Source organism: Kogia breviceps, chromosome 8, assembly GCF_026419965.1.
Source record: "Kogia breviceps isolate mKogBre1 chromosome 8, mKogBre1 haplotype 1, whole genome shotgun sequence".
In the NCBI taxonomy this organism is placed as follows: domain Eukaryota; kingdom Metazoa; phylum Chordata; class Mammalia; order Artiodactyla; family Physeteridae; genus Kogia; species Kogia breviceps.
In genome coordinates this window covers 110,079,661-110,098,129 of record NC_081317.1, presented here as the reverse complement: position 1 = coordinate 110,098,129, position 18,469 = coordinate 110,079,661, and the positions used below count along the sequence as shown (strand labels likewise).

The 18,469-nt window shown below is 49.0% G+C and overlaps 1 protein-coding gene across 2 annotated transcripts in view; it reads right to left on the bottom strand.

Annotated features, from left to right (window-relative positions):
* The window catches only part of PRSS55 (serine protease 55), a 61,844-nt gene that overhangs the window by 12,762 nt on the left and 30,613 nt on the right, over nt 1–18,469 (bottom strand). The window contains exons 1-4 of one of the 2 annotated variants that reach the window (XM_067040007.1): nt 8,077–8,425; nt 5,295–5,484; nt 3,342–3,592; nt 1,794–1,936 (exon numbers count right to left, since the gene is read on the bottom strand). In XM_067040007.1, coding sequence (XP_066896108.1) covers nt 1,794–1,936; nt 3,342–3,592; nt 5,295–5,484; nt 8,077–8,272 — 780 coding nt within the window. In that variant the 5' untranslated portion in view covers nt 8,273–8,425. Of the gene's footprint in view, nt 1–1,793; nt 1,937–3,341; nt 3,593–5,294; nt 5,485–8,076; nt 8,426–18,469 lie in introns of those variants that run through there. The other variant, XM_067040006.1, reaches the window with a different exon arrangement.

The following is an 18,469-nucleotide window of genomic DNA, read 5'->3' as shown; positions in this document are numbered from 1 at the left end:
CTATGTGTATTAATAAATGGAATCCATGTATATCAGTGAAACCCTCTATTCTATCTATTACAGATCCTGTCTTGAGTAATAGGTTATGAGACTTGGGTTCTCCTACGAATCTTCTGTTTTAACAGGCCTCTTATGAAACTGGAGTCAGGGAAGGGGGAAGCCAACTCCTTTCCATTGAATTGGGGTGGAAGTCTTGACCCGCCACTCAGGCCAGCTATGACACCAAGGGGAAGAGCAGGAGTGCAGCTGCCACTGGGTGGGAGCCCAAGCTCCTCAGGTGGCCTTCACTGACATTGAGGGGGACAGGGGATGGCTCATCATGACTAGATTGTACTTGAAGTCCTGGCTTTCCACTCAGCCTCCTCTGACACCACCATAGTGGGCAGGGGCAGTGGGGGAAGGTGAGATTGTCCACTCGACCTTGGTTGTTGGGGTAGGAGCACTGTGGGGCTTTTCCTGGTGTTTTGCTGGAATAGAATGATAATTTTTTTTTTTTTTAGAAGTTTCCACCTTGTTAGGTTGCCCTTTTCCTGGTCCAAAGAGAGGAAGGCTATCTTGTTTTGTTTTGTTTTGTTAGTTTGTCTGTGCCCATGGTGTTTTTTCCCCCAGCTGCTCCCAGGAGATGCTGAGCTGTTACGTACTACCATCCAAGCTGGGATATAAGAGGCAAAAAGAAAACCCAAGGAATTCACTGCTGTGTCATTCCTTAAGTATTAGGATATTTGTTTCCAATTTCATCTTCTCTTCACATTTTGGAGCCTTTATTTTTGTTTCACAATATAATGTCCAGTGCTTTTAGCTGTATTTAGTGGAAGGGATCAAGAGAAACGTGTCTGCTCCATCTTGTCCAGAACCAGAAGTCCCAATCGTCTGTTTTGTTTTGTAGTGTTTTAAGTTATCCAGGATGTGGGGAAAACACAGGGCTCGTGTGACATTGATTCTGCCTCTCTCTGTGGTCCTCACGATATTCACCACCTTGTGGGGGACTCCTTCTAAACCTGGTGCCATTGCTGCTGGCGTTCACTCTTTCTTACCTCACAGCCTTTCTGTGAGACAGCCTTTTCATCACTCTGCAGAACATTTAACATCTGCACTTACAGTTTTATACCCGTGACCAGATCCACTGCCCAGCCAACGAGTAGGACTAAGTGGGCTCCCTGGAGTGATCCTTCCCAAGACGTATCCTTCCCATCCTTAGAGCCAGAGGAAGCTAATTTATGAGGGTTTTTTCCCCCTGTTTCTTCTACTATCAATCAAAAAATGTTTTTCTTTTTAAATTTTTGTGTTAATTTTATTAAAGAGAAGCTAAGCTACCAGACTTTTCTTCAGTGAAACTCACAGGCATTATCCAATACACTATGATTGTTTACCCAACTGCCTGCCCAGGAAACTGTGGGCTCCTTTAGGCAAGAAACCATGTCTCATCAATTGTTGAATCCCAGGGTTCAGTGCACTCAACAAAGGTAGCTAAAATTAATGAAGTAAAATAATTCCTTTTATGGATCTCAAATCTTCCTTGGCTTTTTGTTTTTTAAAGAAGTCTCGGAAATGGAAAAAGTCTTGGGGCCCTACCTGGAGAAGACCAGAAGTATTTATGCAGGGTTGCTGCACACTGACTTCCAGGCAAGCACTGATATTCCAAGGATAGTAAGTGTTCCTGAATCCACGTCCCCATTCCCATATCTAAGCCTGATTCCCACACATTTTCCAAACTCTTCTTGTCTATTCCCCATGGAGAGAGGATGCCTTTACATTGGCAGCCTGAGGGCATGGAGGGGATACATCCAAGTTACCTGGCAAGCATCGTAGCTCTCATTCTCGTATCCAGCACACAGCATATTTTTGGTAAGTCTTGGAAATTTCTTTAAACACTTCTCCCAATCCATGATGGTCATGGGCACTTTCAGCAGCTCTGTTTCCATAGGCTGTTGGAGACCTGACCCATAGAGAAGGCCCTTTAGAAAAGTCACTGGACAGGAGCCCCGGTGCCGGTAACGCAGCTGACGTGCCCTAGACCAACCTGCCCAGTGTCCCGCCAGCCACACATCCACCATTTTTTCACATTTTCACAGACCCTCACTCTTCATGTCCTTCCAGTAATCCCTCGCAATTTACTCTCTCCACCACCCCAGGCTCTTCCAAAAAGTCCCCACCTACTTAAATTTTCCCTCCCATTCAAAATCACATCCCTGCCTCCAAGAAGACTTCCATCTTGGCTCCAACAGCGCTACAGACTTGACTTCTTAGAACTGGCTTTCGATCGATTCTCAGCATAATGCTGCCTCTTCAGCATATTTGCCCCTCGCTACTTTCTGGTATGTGAGTGTGACACCTCTAACACAGGGCTGCTGAAACTGGGTTTGCACTCCCAGTGAAAAAAGCTTTCAGGTCCCCCAGACAAAGCTAGGTTGGTTGAGAGTCTTTACAGGGGGTTTGCCAAGGCCCTTCCTGGACTGCCAGCTTCCAGGAATTTGTTTGGACTTCTCTCCATCTCATTAACTCTGACCACATGGAGATTTCAAAAGACGTCTCCACACTGAGTGTTTTTAATCATGCAGGCACCCATCTGCCTCTCCTCACTTCTAAATTTTGAGTCGTGCCCAGAGCCCCGAATCAGTGCTACACCATTTGCCCTCTAGTTACCAAACTCCTGAAATACCTACCACCTCTTAGACCCCAGGTCGTTGCAAAGCATCCCTAAGGACCTGGAGTCTTGCTCAGGCCTGAGCTAGTGCTGTGCTATTCCCGTCCCTCCCCTACCAATTTTGTTGAGTTTTCTTTGGGAACAGTCCAGCAGGGCTTTCATAATCCCTTTATTACCCTGGTCAGGTTCCTCCTATTTTGGCCAAGTAACAACAACAGATTCATTTCTAAGAATGGCTGGGCAACACTCCAGGACCATTTAAAGTCTAGGCCAGGGCAGGCGTCTTGAATGCCTGTAGGAACCAGGTGGGAAACACCCATGGTTAATCAGGGAGATGTGAGAGAGCAGAGCAGAGAGCCCCTGGCCGACTGGAGGGTTTATAGTCAATGAAACGAGCGAGACTGCCATTTGATGGCGCGATAGGACTACACCCAGGGACGGCCCACACCTGGCATCTCAGCCAGGGGCCTTGGGGGATGTTTTCCTTGGCACTTGGAAGAGGCTGAGATCAGGCACCTCTGTGCGTTCCAGGCGTGCAGGGATTTGCTCCAATGAGAGCCCCTCTCTCCTCCCTCCTTCCTCAGCCCTCTACCCTTTCACCCTCTCCCCTCTCCTTAGGTTTACTGGCCCATCCTCAGACATCCATGATGTGGCTCTTCCCCCAGGTGCTCCCAAGAGATGCTGAGCCGTTACTTACCGGTTTGGGTCTGCCCCCATCCTGCCACCCAGCATTTGTGCCACCTGGAGAGGCCAGGTTCTGTGGGCATGCAGATGGGTTCTTTCAGTTCGCTGAATGTGATGGGCGTGTCCAACAGCAGCAAGGAGATATCATTGTCCATGTTGAGTTTTTGAAAGTCCTTGTGCAGAATTATGCTTGTGACCCCCTTTATTTCCAGGGATGGGCCGCTTAAGCTATTGGTTCCCAGCACGACTCTCAGTTCTGCTGGCCTGGTGGCGGAGAATCAGAGACGGAGAAATAAGAGGGGAAGGAAAGTCACAAGGTGCACAGAATCTGCTGTGCTTGAAAACCCCAAACCCCACCTAGCTATAGGGGCCTTTTGGATTTGTCCTACTGGGGCCATTTCTCAGAAGATGTGAGCATTTGAAAAGGATAGAGAAGCGGGGTGAAACAGCCACCGTGGCCGACCATAGCTCCATGGCTGCTCCAGAATCATCCCAGAGATGTGAATGAGATACTCCCGCCTCACGGGGCAAAGACAGGACTTAGCTTTGGGCCCCCAAAGAGCCCATAAAAGACCACTTGGCACAGATCAAACTAGCCCTCAGATAGGAAGGGATTCTCACATCAATTTGCCTACCAGCAATTTAGAGACTCAGGAACAGAATTTTTTTGTTTGCAACATACGCAACTGACCAAAGTTTAACATTCAGAATGTATAAAGAGAGTCTACAAAAAAAAAAAAAAAAGTGTCAAAGCTCAAACAGACTTTACAAAAGAGAAAATATACCAATAAACTTGCAAATATCAACTTAGCAGTAGTAAGAAAAATGCAAATTAAGACTACGATTATAATAGTATTTCATGCTTTTCACCAGAAAAGCAAAGATTAAAAATTCTGAAAAAGTAGCAAGTATTGGTGATGATTGTAACACTTATACACCGCTGGTGGAAATGTAAATGGGTGCAACCACTGTGGAAAATCATTTGGATTTTCTAATAAACTTGAAGATGCACGAGTCCTATGATTCTATATCTTCTCTCCTAGGAATAAACTCTTGCACATATGTCCCTGAAGACCTATGCAAGAATCAGGAACAGAATTTAATCCAGACCTGCCATTGATGAAGCAGAAAGAATCTTCAGTAATAATTCAGGAATTTCCCTCCAGGCAGAATGACCAGGAACTTTCCAAAAGCCAGTCCTTCCTTAAGTGTCCCATGGGAGCAGATGCAACAAGTTTCCTTGGTTACCCCAGGGTGAGGCTTTCCCCAGGTTTTTGATTAACCCTTTAAAGTTCATCTTTCTGTGTATCTTCAAACTTTCTCGAGGTGGTGGAGCGGAAAAGCACAAGTGCTGGAACCGGATTTAAATCCTGCTTCTGTCTACTAGGTGTGTACCTTGGGTGAGTCAGCTAATCTTATTGGACCTCAGTTTCCTTCTCTAGAAAGTAAGGATGTTCATTTTACCTGCCTCAGGGTTTCTGTAAGATGGAATGAGTTAAAAGGGGGTCATTCATTCTACCTGCCTCAGGGTTGTTTGTATGATCAAATAAGTTAATGCATGTAGTTTCTTAGCAGGTCACTGGCACATGATTAGGAATCAGTAAATGCTCTATTTTCCACCAGTCTCCTGGAGTGCAGAGAAAACTCTATAAGGAGGAGGGAAGTACGTTGTCGGATGGCCCAGGAACCCAGACCTCCAGAATTAGGAGGATTTCCTCCTAGAAGGACTTGAATGTCCTAGGAGAGGTAGACAGACCAAGTCCTTTGCCTCCACCAAGCCACAGATGTCCCTGGAGAGGACAGTTTGTGACCCCAGGGAAGCCGCAGTTACTGGTTCCGGGTGACGACAAAGAGGGCACAGTGGATCTGGCCTTGGGTTCACAGCCCCCTCCTCCCTAGGGCGTGTGGGGCTTCCCCAGGGAGGGGAGCACACTGTCAGAAGCAAGGGGATGGACTCGGTACTTACGAGATCTCAGAGTGAAAGCAGTGAGCCGCCGAGACAATCCACCACTCGCTGATGATGGCGCCACCACAGAAATGTTCATTTCTTGCTTGAATACTCACCTGCCATGGAAACTCACCCACCTCAGCCTCCATCCCTCCTACGATTCTGGAATATTGAGCTCCTCTCTCAAAAACGGGTCTTTCACCGCATTCTGGTAGAACGGAAGAGAAAGGAAGGGAAACGATGCAACGCTTAGTCAAATATCCATAGAAGACCCATAAGTAGCTATCATTATACCCGTTCTAGAGATGGGGAAACTGAGGCTGGCCCAGTAAAGCACCCTTAGAAACACGAGTAAGCCAACAGATGCTGCACATCTGTTGGAACGTGTTCGGAAGCGTTGGCTCTGTCTCCTTTCCAGGCAAGTCACTTTGCCGAGCTTGTTTCTGCTCTCATCTGAGGGAAATCAGAGGAAAATACTTGGCCAGGGCCAAGCTGGAGTGACTTGCAGAATAATGCGTCTGTGCCAAAAAATGTCCACGTCCTAATGGACCATGCCCTGGAATTCGTGAACACGTTACCTTACAAGGCAAAGGGGACTTTGCAGATGGAATTAAGGTTGCTAATCAGCTGACCTTAAAATGGGGAGATTGTCCTGGATAATCTGAGTGGACCCAATGTAATCACACGGGTCCTGAAAAGTGGTAGAGGGAAGTAGAAGAAGAGAGATGTGACTGCAGAAGAAAGGCACTGAAAAATGCAATATTGCTGGCTTTGAAGATGGAGGAAGGGGCCACAAGCCAAGGTATATGGATGATCTCTAGAAGCTGGAAAAGGCAAGTTAACAGACTCTTCTCTAGAGCTTCCAATAGGAACTCAGTCCTTCTGACACCCTGATCTTAGCCCAGGAAGACCCATGTGGGAGTTCTGTCCTACAGAACTGTAAGATAAGAAGTTTGTGTTGTTTAAGCCACTGAGTTTGTGGTAGTTTGTTATAGCAGCAAGAGGAAATTAATATACCCAGGAAACCAGAAGGGTGGCCCAGAGAGGGCCTGAACCTACAGGAAGCCCTGAGCTATTCTAGGTTAGAACATTCTGTTCCAGGCAGAGCAGCTCTGTTTCCTGGGAGCTGAGAACAAAGGCTGCAGCTGCCTGTTTGGAAGAGAAAGCTGTCTTCTGGACTGAGTCCAGATCCAACCCCTCACCCCGAGGAGGAGGAGACACTCAGTATTTTCTGACTTGAATGTGGTCTTGTTCTGGAACGAAGAATGAGCTTGCTTCTAAAGAGCCCAGACCCCCTCCTCTCTCTTTCTAGAGGCTACTTTTCCAAATACCCACTCAACAGAGGTTTTGAGGACTTTGTAGTTGGAGGGACCCAGTGGTGGTTATTTTTAGTTAAAAAAAAAAATGGAGTGAAAATGTATCAATATGTGTCAATAGCCTTCAGCTGTCAGTAACATATAGAGGCTCTTTCCAGGACTTTTGGGTCTGTACTTCCTCCTTTATTTACCAAACACATATAGTCTTACCATGTGTCTGGGCACCATTATATGCTCTGGAGTCCCACAGCCTGAGTCTGAATCCTGGCTCTGTTGCTTATCTGCTGAATGATTTAGGGTAAACGAGTTATTCTTGTTTGTCACCCCTTTCTTTAGTCCCCAAACAGGCAGAAGATAATACTTACACTACAGAACAGATGCACAGATGTACAGAACAGATAACGGGTGTGGAAGTGCCCAACACAGAGTAAACCCTCAAGCCACGTTAGCTGTCAGAATTTCTCATGTCACCTTGCACCAAGGGCCCCCTTTCCTTGGTCTTGAGAACAACCTCCATCACCAGCGTGGAACCGTGCAGACATACAGACTAACGCTGGAACACAAAGCCCTAAGCAGTGATGGAGGCAGTGCCAAAACGTTAAGCAGAGATGCGAGCAAGCAGGGCCACTTGGACCTGCTTGCAGAGAGGCCAGCTTCGCCGATTCTCTGCCCACACCACGCACCAGCCCCCATTCACTCCGTGCGGCCAAGCCCGGGCCCGAATGAGGGAGGCCAGGGACATGGGCTGTGTTCTTTCCGTGAGGCCGAGGGCAGGGAGGGAAATGCGGGCCCTGGAGTCACACCGGGGCCAGTCCCGGCTCTCCCATTTCCCTGCTGCGAGGCTCTGGACCAATCCTCGACCTCCCCGAGGCTCGGAGCTCCTTACCCACGCGTGGGGCTGAGAGTGGAGAGCCCACTGGGGTAGTGTGGGCATCGAATGGGGGAAAGGACCTGCCCCATAACAGCTTCCTTTCCACTTCAGCCACCTGCCACCCCCCAGAGAGAGAAACAACCTATCAGGAGCTGCGAGGAGCTGCCCGGGGGGCACAGCAGGTACCCCCGGCCCGCCTCCACCCCACCTCTCATGCACATGGGTATCCTGGGCATCTGCTGAGCACCTGAGTCCCAGGACCCCATGCTCAGGTCCCTCTGGGCCCGCGCCTCTCAGCGCTCCACTGTTTATTCAAGGATAAAGTCTCCGGTTTCACACCCAACACTTAAGGTCAGACAGCTTGAACTTGGGGCTGGGGCAGGAGGAGGGGCAAGGGAAGTGGTTTCCAGGAGCGGCGTATGGGGCACAGGAAGCCACTGCTCCTGTGAGCCGGCCTCTTAGTGGCCCATTAGCTGATCTGTGGGATCGTCCAGGCCTCTGTCCCTCGGGCCCTCAGGCTCAGCCCTGGCGGGATGGAAGGAAGAGAGCAGGGCCAGGGTCGCGCCCAGCCCCGCCTGGAGAGCCGCCCGGGCCCGGGCAGGCGTCCACTTACCCAGATGTGTGTCCCTGGCCTGGGGCATGAGCAGCAAAAGGGACCACAGGAGCATGGCCCTCAGCATGACTGTTGGCCTGGGAGGCGACAGAAGCCGGGGCAGAGGGGAATGACTCTGACGGGGCCTCCCCCTTACAGCCAGCCCTGCCCGTGAGGTCACAATGGGCTGCGGATCTGAGAACGCAGACTGAGTCATGCAGGCTTCTCTTCTGGCCGTTCTGCTCCTGAGATGAGCCTCATCCTTGACGCCTCCTTGGCTGAGCTTCCCTTCCTGACCTGGGCACGGCCTGCCCTTCACGCGTCCTCAGTGGGCAACCTGCTGTGGCCCCCTCACACCCCGTGCTTCTTAAGGCTCAGATGCCCCCTCTTCCAGAACAGCGGGCCTGTTCTGTCAGGGGTCCCCTGTGAATGCGTGCACAAGGCCTGCACGAGGGGCTGTCCGCTGGGATCCTTGGGAAGAGGGAGGTGGTCCAGGAGGCCCGGAGGCCTGTGCAGCCTGAACGGCCGTGAGGCCAAGTGCCAAGTTCTCTGTTCAGGCCTCTGACCTGGGCCGCAGGTGCGGACCCGAAGGCTGGTCTCCGAGGCCCTGGCCTCCCCGCCATACTCAGCCCAGCAGGCAACAATCGCCGCTCCCACGCTTTCTGGGTTTATTCCACGTGGCCCCCAAATCTCCAGATAGGCCCCTGTGTCCATTTCTAAAGATGGAAAGATCACACTCAGAGATGGAAGTGCCCAGCCCAAGTCTTCTCCTACGTCAGCGGCTTAGCCATGGGATCTGGACTTTACTATTTGGGGGGGGGGGTGTTTTGGGACATTTTTAGTGCACAGACTTGGGTGGACTCTACCCAAGCATCCTTAGTAACGCCTTCCTGGCCACTGGCCAGGCCCAATGGTTAGAAGTGAATCATGTGCTAATTCAGCTCCCAAAGTGACCGCTGGTCATTTTCTAGACTTGCTTTGTCTACTCTGCCCAGCCTCACGTCCTCGGTTTTCTCCTCTGCAGAAAAGGAAAAAGTAATGCTCACAGTAAAGTTGTTGTGAAGCTCAAGACAAGATCATACGATTTGGGTGGTGGGCCCTCTTTACTACACCAAGGCTGTGGCTCCAGCTACCTTCTGGGAGGAGAAATTCCAGGACACGTAACTTACTCTTCCTCCAAGATCGGGAGAAAGCAGCACCCAGGCGTTCACCCTGAGTGGTGGGCCGAGGCCTGGTGTGCGGCTTTCCCCACCTGTTCTGAATAAGACCTCGTGGGCCTGGGCCTTGATCAAGGGCGAAGCCTTTCTTCACTGGCATAGGGAAATGTCCCAAAGCCCACTGCATCACCTGGCCCCGGTCTTGCCCCGGGAAGCTCTGGGTTTTCCCTCCGCTTTTACTTTGGACTCAGTGCTCTCCCTCCCGTGGACACGTTACCCACACCCTGAATGCTGGCGGCTTTCTTTGCTCAGGTTCTGGGGGGTGGGGTGTGGAGGGGAGGAGGAGCCCGGGCCCCATGTCTGATGGGGCGAATAGAGGATGACTGGTGGGCACATCCACCCTAAACTGCTACCCGTTTTCTATGAAAGTATCTGGACAGAATCACAGCTCATCTCTAGGAAGATGCACTCCTTCTGGGTCTGTGTCCTTCCCATTGGCATGACGTGAGCCCTGTCTGTTGCAAAGCACTCATTCGCTGCCCCACATTTTTTGGCCAAGCTTCTTCACCGTAACAGTGGATCACACCATGTCTGAGCTGCTGGAGGCACTGACCAGCGGGGCCGGAGCCACTGTGCACAGCCCCAGAGGCTGCCATGCCTGTAGACTCCAGTGGGAATGGCTCCCCCTAGAACTGGGCGAACGTGGCCCGAGTATGGAGAGAAACTTTAGGAATGTAAGGAAGCTATAGAAATCCAAAGAGGAAAGCAGGTACCTGGTGACACAGATTGCACAGGGACACTGCCTGCCGGATGCTCCAGAGTTTCCCAGGGTGGCTTTACCGAGGTGACTTTATTTTCCACAGTCCAGGCCGGCAGAGCTCTAACTTTGGTGTGCATCCCGGGGAACTTGTTTGGTACAGATTCAGGTTGCCAGATTTAGCAAATAAAAATACAGGTTGCCTGGAACCTCCCTGGTGGCGCAGTGGTTAAGACTCCGAGCTCCCAATGCTGGGAGCCTGGGGTTCGATCCCTGGTCAGGGAACTCTATCCCACACGCATGCCGCAACTGAGGAGCCTGTGTGCCACAAATAAGGAGCCCGCCTGCTGCAACTAAGCACCAGCGCAACCAAATAAGTAATAAATAAATATATATTTTTAAAAGAGTTAAAAAAATACAGGTTGCCCAACTGATTTTGAATTTCAGATAAAGAACAAATATTTTTAGTACACATGTACCCCATGCAATGTTTGAGACATTCTTATACTAAAAAAAAAAATTCATTGTTTACCTGACATTCAAGTGTACCTGGTATCCTGTATTCTAGCTGGTGACCCCAGTGTTGATTTCCAGACTTCACCCTTCAGACTCTGATCCAGTGGACTGGGGAAGGCAGGGAGCCAGGTCTCAGCACTTTAACAGCTGCTTCCAGATTATACCAGGACAGATCCTTCTGGAGCACTTGGAGAAATGTCACTCAGGCCAGAGGTAGAGGGCTTCCTGGGATCCCTGGGAAGCTGGGGACTGGAGTCTGACTCGACCTAAGAAATCTGGAGGCAAGAGAATGGCCAGCCATCTGCTTAGGTTATGGGAAGGGTGCTGCTATGGAGAGGCTGCCCTGAACCCCAAGAGTTTGTGCATTTGGGCTGCACAGGGGACAGAGTGCTATGGGGGCTTCCTGCAGGGGGCAGAGGGACCTCGGAAGAAAGAGGCTTGGGATGTGTGCCGACAGGCCTGGGGAGTGCAGGAGACAGGGGCCATCAGGCAGAGCCCCTGGAAACACCGCGCAGAGAGTCCGCTGGAAACGCCTCCCAGGCCCCGAGGACAGAAAGCTGATGTCTGGGCTAGCTCCCCTTTCCCTGCACCTGTTACCGAGTCCAAGCTCGCTCTACTCACTGCAAGACAGGCCCATAAGTCGGAGACGAGGTGTCGAGGCAAGGAAGACGACTTTATTCCGAAAGCCGGCGGACCGAGAAGATGGCAGACTAGTGTCCGAAAAACCCTCTTATCGGAGTTTGGAAACCAGTTCTTTTACAGCACAGAGAGGGGGAGGAGATGAAGAAGTAAGGTAAAAAGGCCATAAGTTTTGCAAATATCCCCTGGAACGGCCAGCCTCAGGGAGGAGATGTGTTAATTTTTTTAATTTTTAAATTAAAAAAATATTTATTTATTTATTTATTTTATTCTTTGGCTGCATGTGGGCTTTCTCTAGTTATGGCGAGCGGGGGCTACTCTTCGTTGTGGTGGCTTCTCTTGATGCGGAGCACGGGCTCTAGGTGCACGGGCTTCAGCAGCTGTGGCTCATGGGCTCTAGAGCGCAGGCTCAGTAGTTGTGGCGCACGGGCTTGGTTGCTCCGTGGCATGTGGGATCTTCCTGGACCAGGGCTCGAACCCATGTCCCCTGCATTGGCAGGCGGATTCTTTTTTTTTTTTTTTTAACATCTTTATTGGAGTATAATTGCTTTACAATCGTGTGTTAGTTTCTGCTTTATAACAAAGTGAATCAGCTGTACATAAACATATATCCCCATATCTCTTCCTTCTTTTGTCGCCTTCCCACCCTCCCTATCCCACCCCTCTAGGTGGTCACAAAGCACCGAGCTGATCTCCCTGTGCTATGCGGCTGCTTCCCACTAGCTGTCTAGTTTACATTTGGTAGTATTTATAAGTCCATGCCACTCTCTCACTTCATCCCGGTTTACGCTTCCCCCTCCCTGCATCCTCAAGTCCATTCTCTACGTCTGTGTATTTATTCCTGCCCTGCCCCTAGGTTCTTCATAACCATTTTTTTTTTAGATTCCATATATATGTGTTAGCATACAGTATTTGTTTTTCTCTTTCTGACTTACTTCACTCTGTATGACAGACTCTAGGCCATCCACCTCACTACAAATAACTCAATTTCATTTCTTTTTATGGCTGAGTAATATTCCATTGTATATATGTGTCACATCTTCTTTATCCATTCATCTGTCGATGGATACTTAGGTTGCTTCCATGTCCTGGCTATTGGAAATAGAGCTGCAGTGAACATTTTGGTACATGACTCTTTTTGAATTATGGTTTTCTCAGGGTATATGCCCAGTAGTGGGATTGCTGGGTCGTACGGTAGTTCTATTTGTAGTTTTTTAAGGAACCTCTATACTGTTCTCCAGAGTGGCTGTATCAGTTTACATTCCCACCAACAGTGCAGGAGGGTTCCCTCTTCTCCACAGCCTCTCCAGCATTTATTGTCTGTAGATTTTTTGATGATGGCCATTCTGACTGGTGTGAGATGATACCTCATTGTAGTTTTGACTTGCATTTCTCTAACGATTAATGACGTTGAACATCCTTTCATGTGTTTGTTGGCAATCTGTATATCTTCTTTGGAGAAATGTCTATTTAGGTCTTCTGCCCATTCTTGGATTGGGTTGTTTGTGTTTTTGATATTGAGCTGCTTGAGCTGCTTGTAAATTTTGGAGATTAATCCTTTGTCAGCTGCTTCATTTGCAAATATTTTCTCCCATTCTGAGGGCTGTCTTTTCATCTTGTTTATGGTTTCCTTTGCTGGCAAGCGGATTCTTCACCACTGCACCACCAGGGAAGCCTGGGGACGTGTTAATTTCTTTTTTCTTGCAGCCATCCAGAGGTGGACAGGGTCCGGGTGTTTCCTTGAACAAAGGCACTTTGGTTTAACCTTCAGGCCGAGGGGCGGGGTTCCCGGAGGCAGGCCATTATGTATACACAGTATCCTTTTAGTGAACAAAAGCGGCGGAAAGCAAAGGTTACAGTCAAAGAAACAGATCCAACCTGTAGTCTGATTTGGTTCTTCCCTGTCACGCACCTTCCCCTGGCTTTGATCCCTGGCAGGAGCAGAAGAGCCGCTTGATCAGGGGGAGGGTGAGCAGAGCCAGAGGTGAGAGGAGACCCAGGCCCTAACCCCACCCAGGCCTGGAGGAGGTTTGATTTAGAGTCAGGCTCGGCGCCCCCTGGAGGGTGAGGAGGGCTTGGATGTTCTAACGCCTCAGTTGAAACCTGGTTTGGGACTCCCGTGACTGTAGGTCTATTATCTAAGGATAATCCGAGGGTGTCCCTGGGGCTTTTCCATCTGGGCAGGACAAATCATCACCACGCAGTTTAAAAGGCCGAGTGAGGCAAGACGGAAGCTGTGTTTTGATCACAGTCCACGCACTTGCATTTCCATCACGTTCCTCGTTGCCTCCACGGCCCACCCGGAACGTCATCGTTTCTCCATTTACAGCCGTTTGCGGCACAGCGACCGTGAAAGTCTGATTCTATCTTACAAACCAGGGCAAGTCACTCGGGGAGGCAGACGCCTGGTACAACGGCGTGCCCACGCACCCCCACCGCCCAGCACTCACCACGGAAGTGATAAAGGAGAAAGGAGTGTCTTTTGTTGTTCATAACAAGCCCCTTTCGACCCCACCTGAGTTTGTGTTAAGGAGGTGACTTTTGAAAAGCCCCAAGGATGGGGGCTGGTTGCCAGGGGAACCAAACCATGATGAGAGGGTTGGAACTTTCAGCCCCACCCCGTGACCTCTGGGGGAGGAGAGAGGGGCTGGAGGTTGACCTAATCACCCATGACAAGTGATTTAACCGATTACGCCTGTGTAATGAAGCCGCCAGAAAACCCCAGCTGAAGGGTTCTGAGCGCTTGCGGGTTGGTGAACACGCGGAGGTGCTGGGGGATGGCACGCCTGGAGGGCGCACGGCAGCCCTCCCCCCTCCCCCCCAGCCTGCCCTGTACATCTCTTCCGTCTGGCTGTGCCTGAGTGGCCTCCTTTGAACAAACTGGTAGTAGTAAATAAAGCACTTTCCTGAATTCTGTGAGCCATTCTAGCAAATTAGCAGACCTGAAGAGGGGCTCGTGGGAACCCCTGATCTATAGCCAGTTGCTTAGAAGTCTAGGTGACAACCTAGGCTTCCAGTCGGCATCTGAAGTGAGGGTGGTCTTGTGGGGCTGAGCCGGTGACCCGTGGGGTCTGCACGGACTTCAGGCGGGCAGTGTCAGAATTGAGTTAAACTGTAGGGCACCCCGTCAGTGTCCACCGGAAATTGGAGAAAGGCTCGGCGTGGAAAAACCCCACACATCTGGTGTCAGGAGCTTCCCCACTCCTTCCCCCGTCCATCGGTGCACGGCTTGCGCTTAGTTCCCTGAGGAGGCATCGAACCCGTGCCGCCTGCCGTGGAAGCGTGGAGTCTTAACCACTGGACTGCCAGGGAAGTGCCTGGTGTCAGGAGCTTTGTGGCAGTAGAGGAAAGCGGGAGTGTTCCCTTCACATGTAGATAACGGCTGTTTCAGGCAGTGGGTGCATCCTTCACTCAATCCTCCAAACAGCCCTTCTTTGGACACCAGGGCATGTTGTGAACGAGAAGAGACGGGGTATGGGTGGAGAGGAAGGGGGTCAGAGCAGAGGGAGGGCATTCTGGGGGGCTCTCGGTTATTTAGAAGGTTTTAAGACGGGGATGACTAAAACAGAGAGGTGAGGAAGATGTGGAAGAGGGTGAAGAGGGGCGGGGGAGAGTATGTAATTGATAGCATCAGACTCCCGTGCCTGTGGGAGTGATAGGGACAGAGTAAAGGGACAACTGAGGCAATTAAATGGTTAATCCCACTAGGGGATTGTAAGTAAAGAAAAAAGTATGGGAGACCCCTGTAAGTTAATGGTCACTCAAGAAAGCACGTTTGCTTAACCGCAAAACCAAGCAGGCCTGCCTAGCAGCAAAACCATGTGACAGAAGCATGAGACAAGCCCCCAAACCATAAAACAATGGTGGCATGGGACCCACATCCTGCCCAGTGAGCTCAGTAAGTCAATGATCCCTCGGACATGCTCTCTGCACACATAAAAACCAATACTTTATGGAAGGTTGCTCATTGTACAGAGACCTGAAATAATTTTGACAGTCCTGGCTTGACCATGTAGGGACAAAAAAAACGCGTGATGTCTACTCAAGAATGAAGAAGAATGTGGACTTTTCCCCATCCCCACTTTTCCTTTGATTACAAAACTGTAGCCCGCTAAGTTCTCAGGGCGCGGCACCTTCTCGCCCACCCGCTTGTAAGCTTCACAAGCGTCCTCTTCTAATAAATCACTGCTTATCTATCACCTTGCCTCTCGCTGAATTCTTTCTGCACTGAGACATAAAGGACCGGGCTCTTCAGAGACCCCCGGAAACGACAACTATCAGTTTCAGCAGGATTGAGAGATTTAGAGGACACAGGGAGGGATTTCCCTTAATCAGGAGGCATTGCTCCTCTTTGGAACATTCTAGTACCATTTTCCATACCAACACCAGCTCCTGATTTTCCTCCAGCACTTCTGGCAATTTCCAGCCTCCTTTTGCAGCTCTGCTTCTTGGACACGGTCATAAATGTCAGCAGCTCTTCCGGGCTCAGCCCGAGGCCCTTTTTGCTGTTCTGTCCACACATTCTCTGTGGACAAGCTCATCCACTCCTGTGATTTCAACAGACTAATGGCTTTCCAGTGTCTACTTCCACCCCCAAACCTTCAGAACTGTATGTGTATCTGCCTACTCACCCTGTGTAGCTTCATAATCACAGTACTTCTATATTCGGCCTCCTCTGTCTCTCTCAATTACATCTGTTTCTCGGTAACTCCACTGGTTTGGGCTGAATTGTGTCACTCTTACAATTCTCGTGTTGAAGTCCCAATGCTCAGTACCTCAGAATGTAACCATATTTGGAAATAGCATCTTTAAAGAGTTGATTAAGTTAAAATGAGGTCCTCGGGTGGGGCCCTAATCCAATATGATTGGCATCCTCATAAGAAGAGGAAGAGGGACCTCCCTGGCGGTCCAGTGGTAAAGACTTCGCCTTCCAATGCAGGGGGTGCGGATTTGATCCCTGGTCAGGAAACTAAGATCCCACATGCCTCGCAACCAAAAAAACCAAAATAAAAAACAGAAGCAATATTGTAACAAATTCAATAAAAACTTTAAAAATGGTCCACATCAACAAAACAAAACAAAACTTAAATAAAAGAGGAAGAGACACCAGGAGTGTACCCTGCACAGATAGATGAGCACGTGAAGAGGTAGCAAGAGGTGGCCGTCTGGAAGCCAAGGGGAAAGGCCTGGACCAGAGCCTTCCACTGTGGCCCTCAGGAGGAAACCAACACTTTTGGCACCTTGAGCTGGAACTTCTCATCCTCCAGAACGGGGAAATTTCTGTTAAGTTGCCTAGACTGTGGTACTTTGTTATGGCAGCCTTGGCAAACTACCTGTCCTCTTTCCTACTTTAGGCTGTCACCGTCTTTCATCTGTATTATTGGAGCCACTTCCTAGATGACAGTCTCTTTTCTAGTTTTATCCTCTCTAAAATAATCTCCCAGAGTAATCTTTTAATGCACACATATGTCTATATGGCCTGCTTTGATCCCACTGCTCTCCCCATTAACCTCATAACAAAGTCCAAGTCTCCCAACAAGTCATAGCAGGCTTTGAGATCTGGTTCCAGAGAATATGAAAACTCACCAAAAGACCCAAAGCTCTTTAACGCCCAAACAGACACTAGAACACGTGGCTCTTCAAGAGGTTCACACTTATGCTGGGAGGGGTGGGTACAGACAAGAGTGCCTGATATGGTGTCCCTTTAGTCCCCGCTGCAGAGAGAATGCAGACAGGGGAGGATTGGGCTGTGCGGACGCCTCTGAGCCAGGCTGCCCTGTGTCCCCTGCCTCCTCTCTAACCCTGGGCTTACTGTGATGTCACCCAGGACCAGCTCTGCCATGCATTTGTGATGGCCCCCACTGAAGCAGCCACAGCTGGCATTTTGTCAGCTTTGGCTAGAGGCCCAGGTTGGCAAAGTCTGGATTGGAATGAAAAGAAAATGCTGCAGCTTCTAATTCCACTGCTCATGGTACTCAAGGGACGTGCCCAGGAAGCTCCAGGTCTGTGCCAGTCTAAGCCAGAGTGGAGGATGGGGAGAAGCCTGCAACCTCTTACCTGGCTCCTATAGAGTTGATTTAGAGGCCCAAGCGGTTGCTAAGTCAGAGCAAATGGCTCAGGAAATGAGGAGAGTACAGTTGATTAATCGAAGAAGATGTATTGGGCTCAGTGAACATGCCAGTTAAAATGATCCCCCTGTGTCTGGACCCAGAGTTCTGGAAGAACAGGGGACTTGGAACAACAATTAGCAAATGCTTTTGCTTCTCCAGTCTCCACTGCCCTCCTTGCTTCTGGGCTCAATACTCTGGAAGAAGCAGCAGAGTTGTGGTAGAATAAGGGCCTTATTAATTTAGAGCATCTTATTAGATTACGTAATCTCATAAAGTGGGAAAAGTTTAAAGGGCTATTGTGGGGAGCAAGTGAGTTAACACAGCAGTTGCCAAAGCACGTTCTGTTAGAAAGTGCATAGCAAAGAAGCTCTAAGATTAGACAAAATTTGGAAATGCTCCTTTCAGTACTTTTCCTTGGAGTCACGGTGGATATCCACATGTTAAAGGTTCCGAGAAATCTCACAGTGAGAACGTGGTTTAAATTTATTTAATCCGGTATTTCTGAAATGTATCTGCCCACAAGGCTACCCTTTACCCTAACTCCCAGCCTTATAAATAAGTAACGTTTTCTATTTATCCTTTTGAGAATGACCTGTTCGTATAGTTTCCCCATCATTTCTATTTGAGTGGGTATCATAAGTCGATTGGCAGAACCTTTTTGATTTTAATGATATTAGCCCTTGGTCTCTTACATGTGCTACAAAATCTTTTCTCCTAATTCTTTAATACTCTTCCAATTCTATTTTGGACTAAACAAATCTTAAATTTATGTTAGAAGTTCAGCAATCTTTTTACTTATGGTTCTTGGCTTTTATTTGATGTCTTAGAAGGACCTCTTCATTCCAAAATTATAAACACAATCAGACCTGTAGCAGAGTAAGCTCTAAATTAGACTGTCTGCTTTCTAATTACTTTTCCTCCAAGTGCTTGCTATGGGACCTTAGAAGGAGTTTCTAAATATCTCTGCATTTCTGTTTCCCCATCTGTAAAAGGGCCATATTAGGGTTATTGTGAGGGTTAAATATGCACAAAGTTCAGAGAACAGTGCCAGACACTGAAAATACCCAAAATTTGTTAGCTGTTATTATTCCTAAATGTTAATGATTTTGCTTCTTAAATTTACATTTCCCCATCCCAAGCTGATATCATCATATGTTATTTCCAAAATGTTTTATTTTCATCTTTTACATTTAGACTTACAATTCGTTTGGTTTCAAATTTTGTATACAATATAA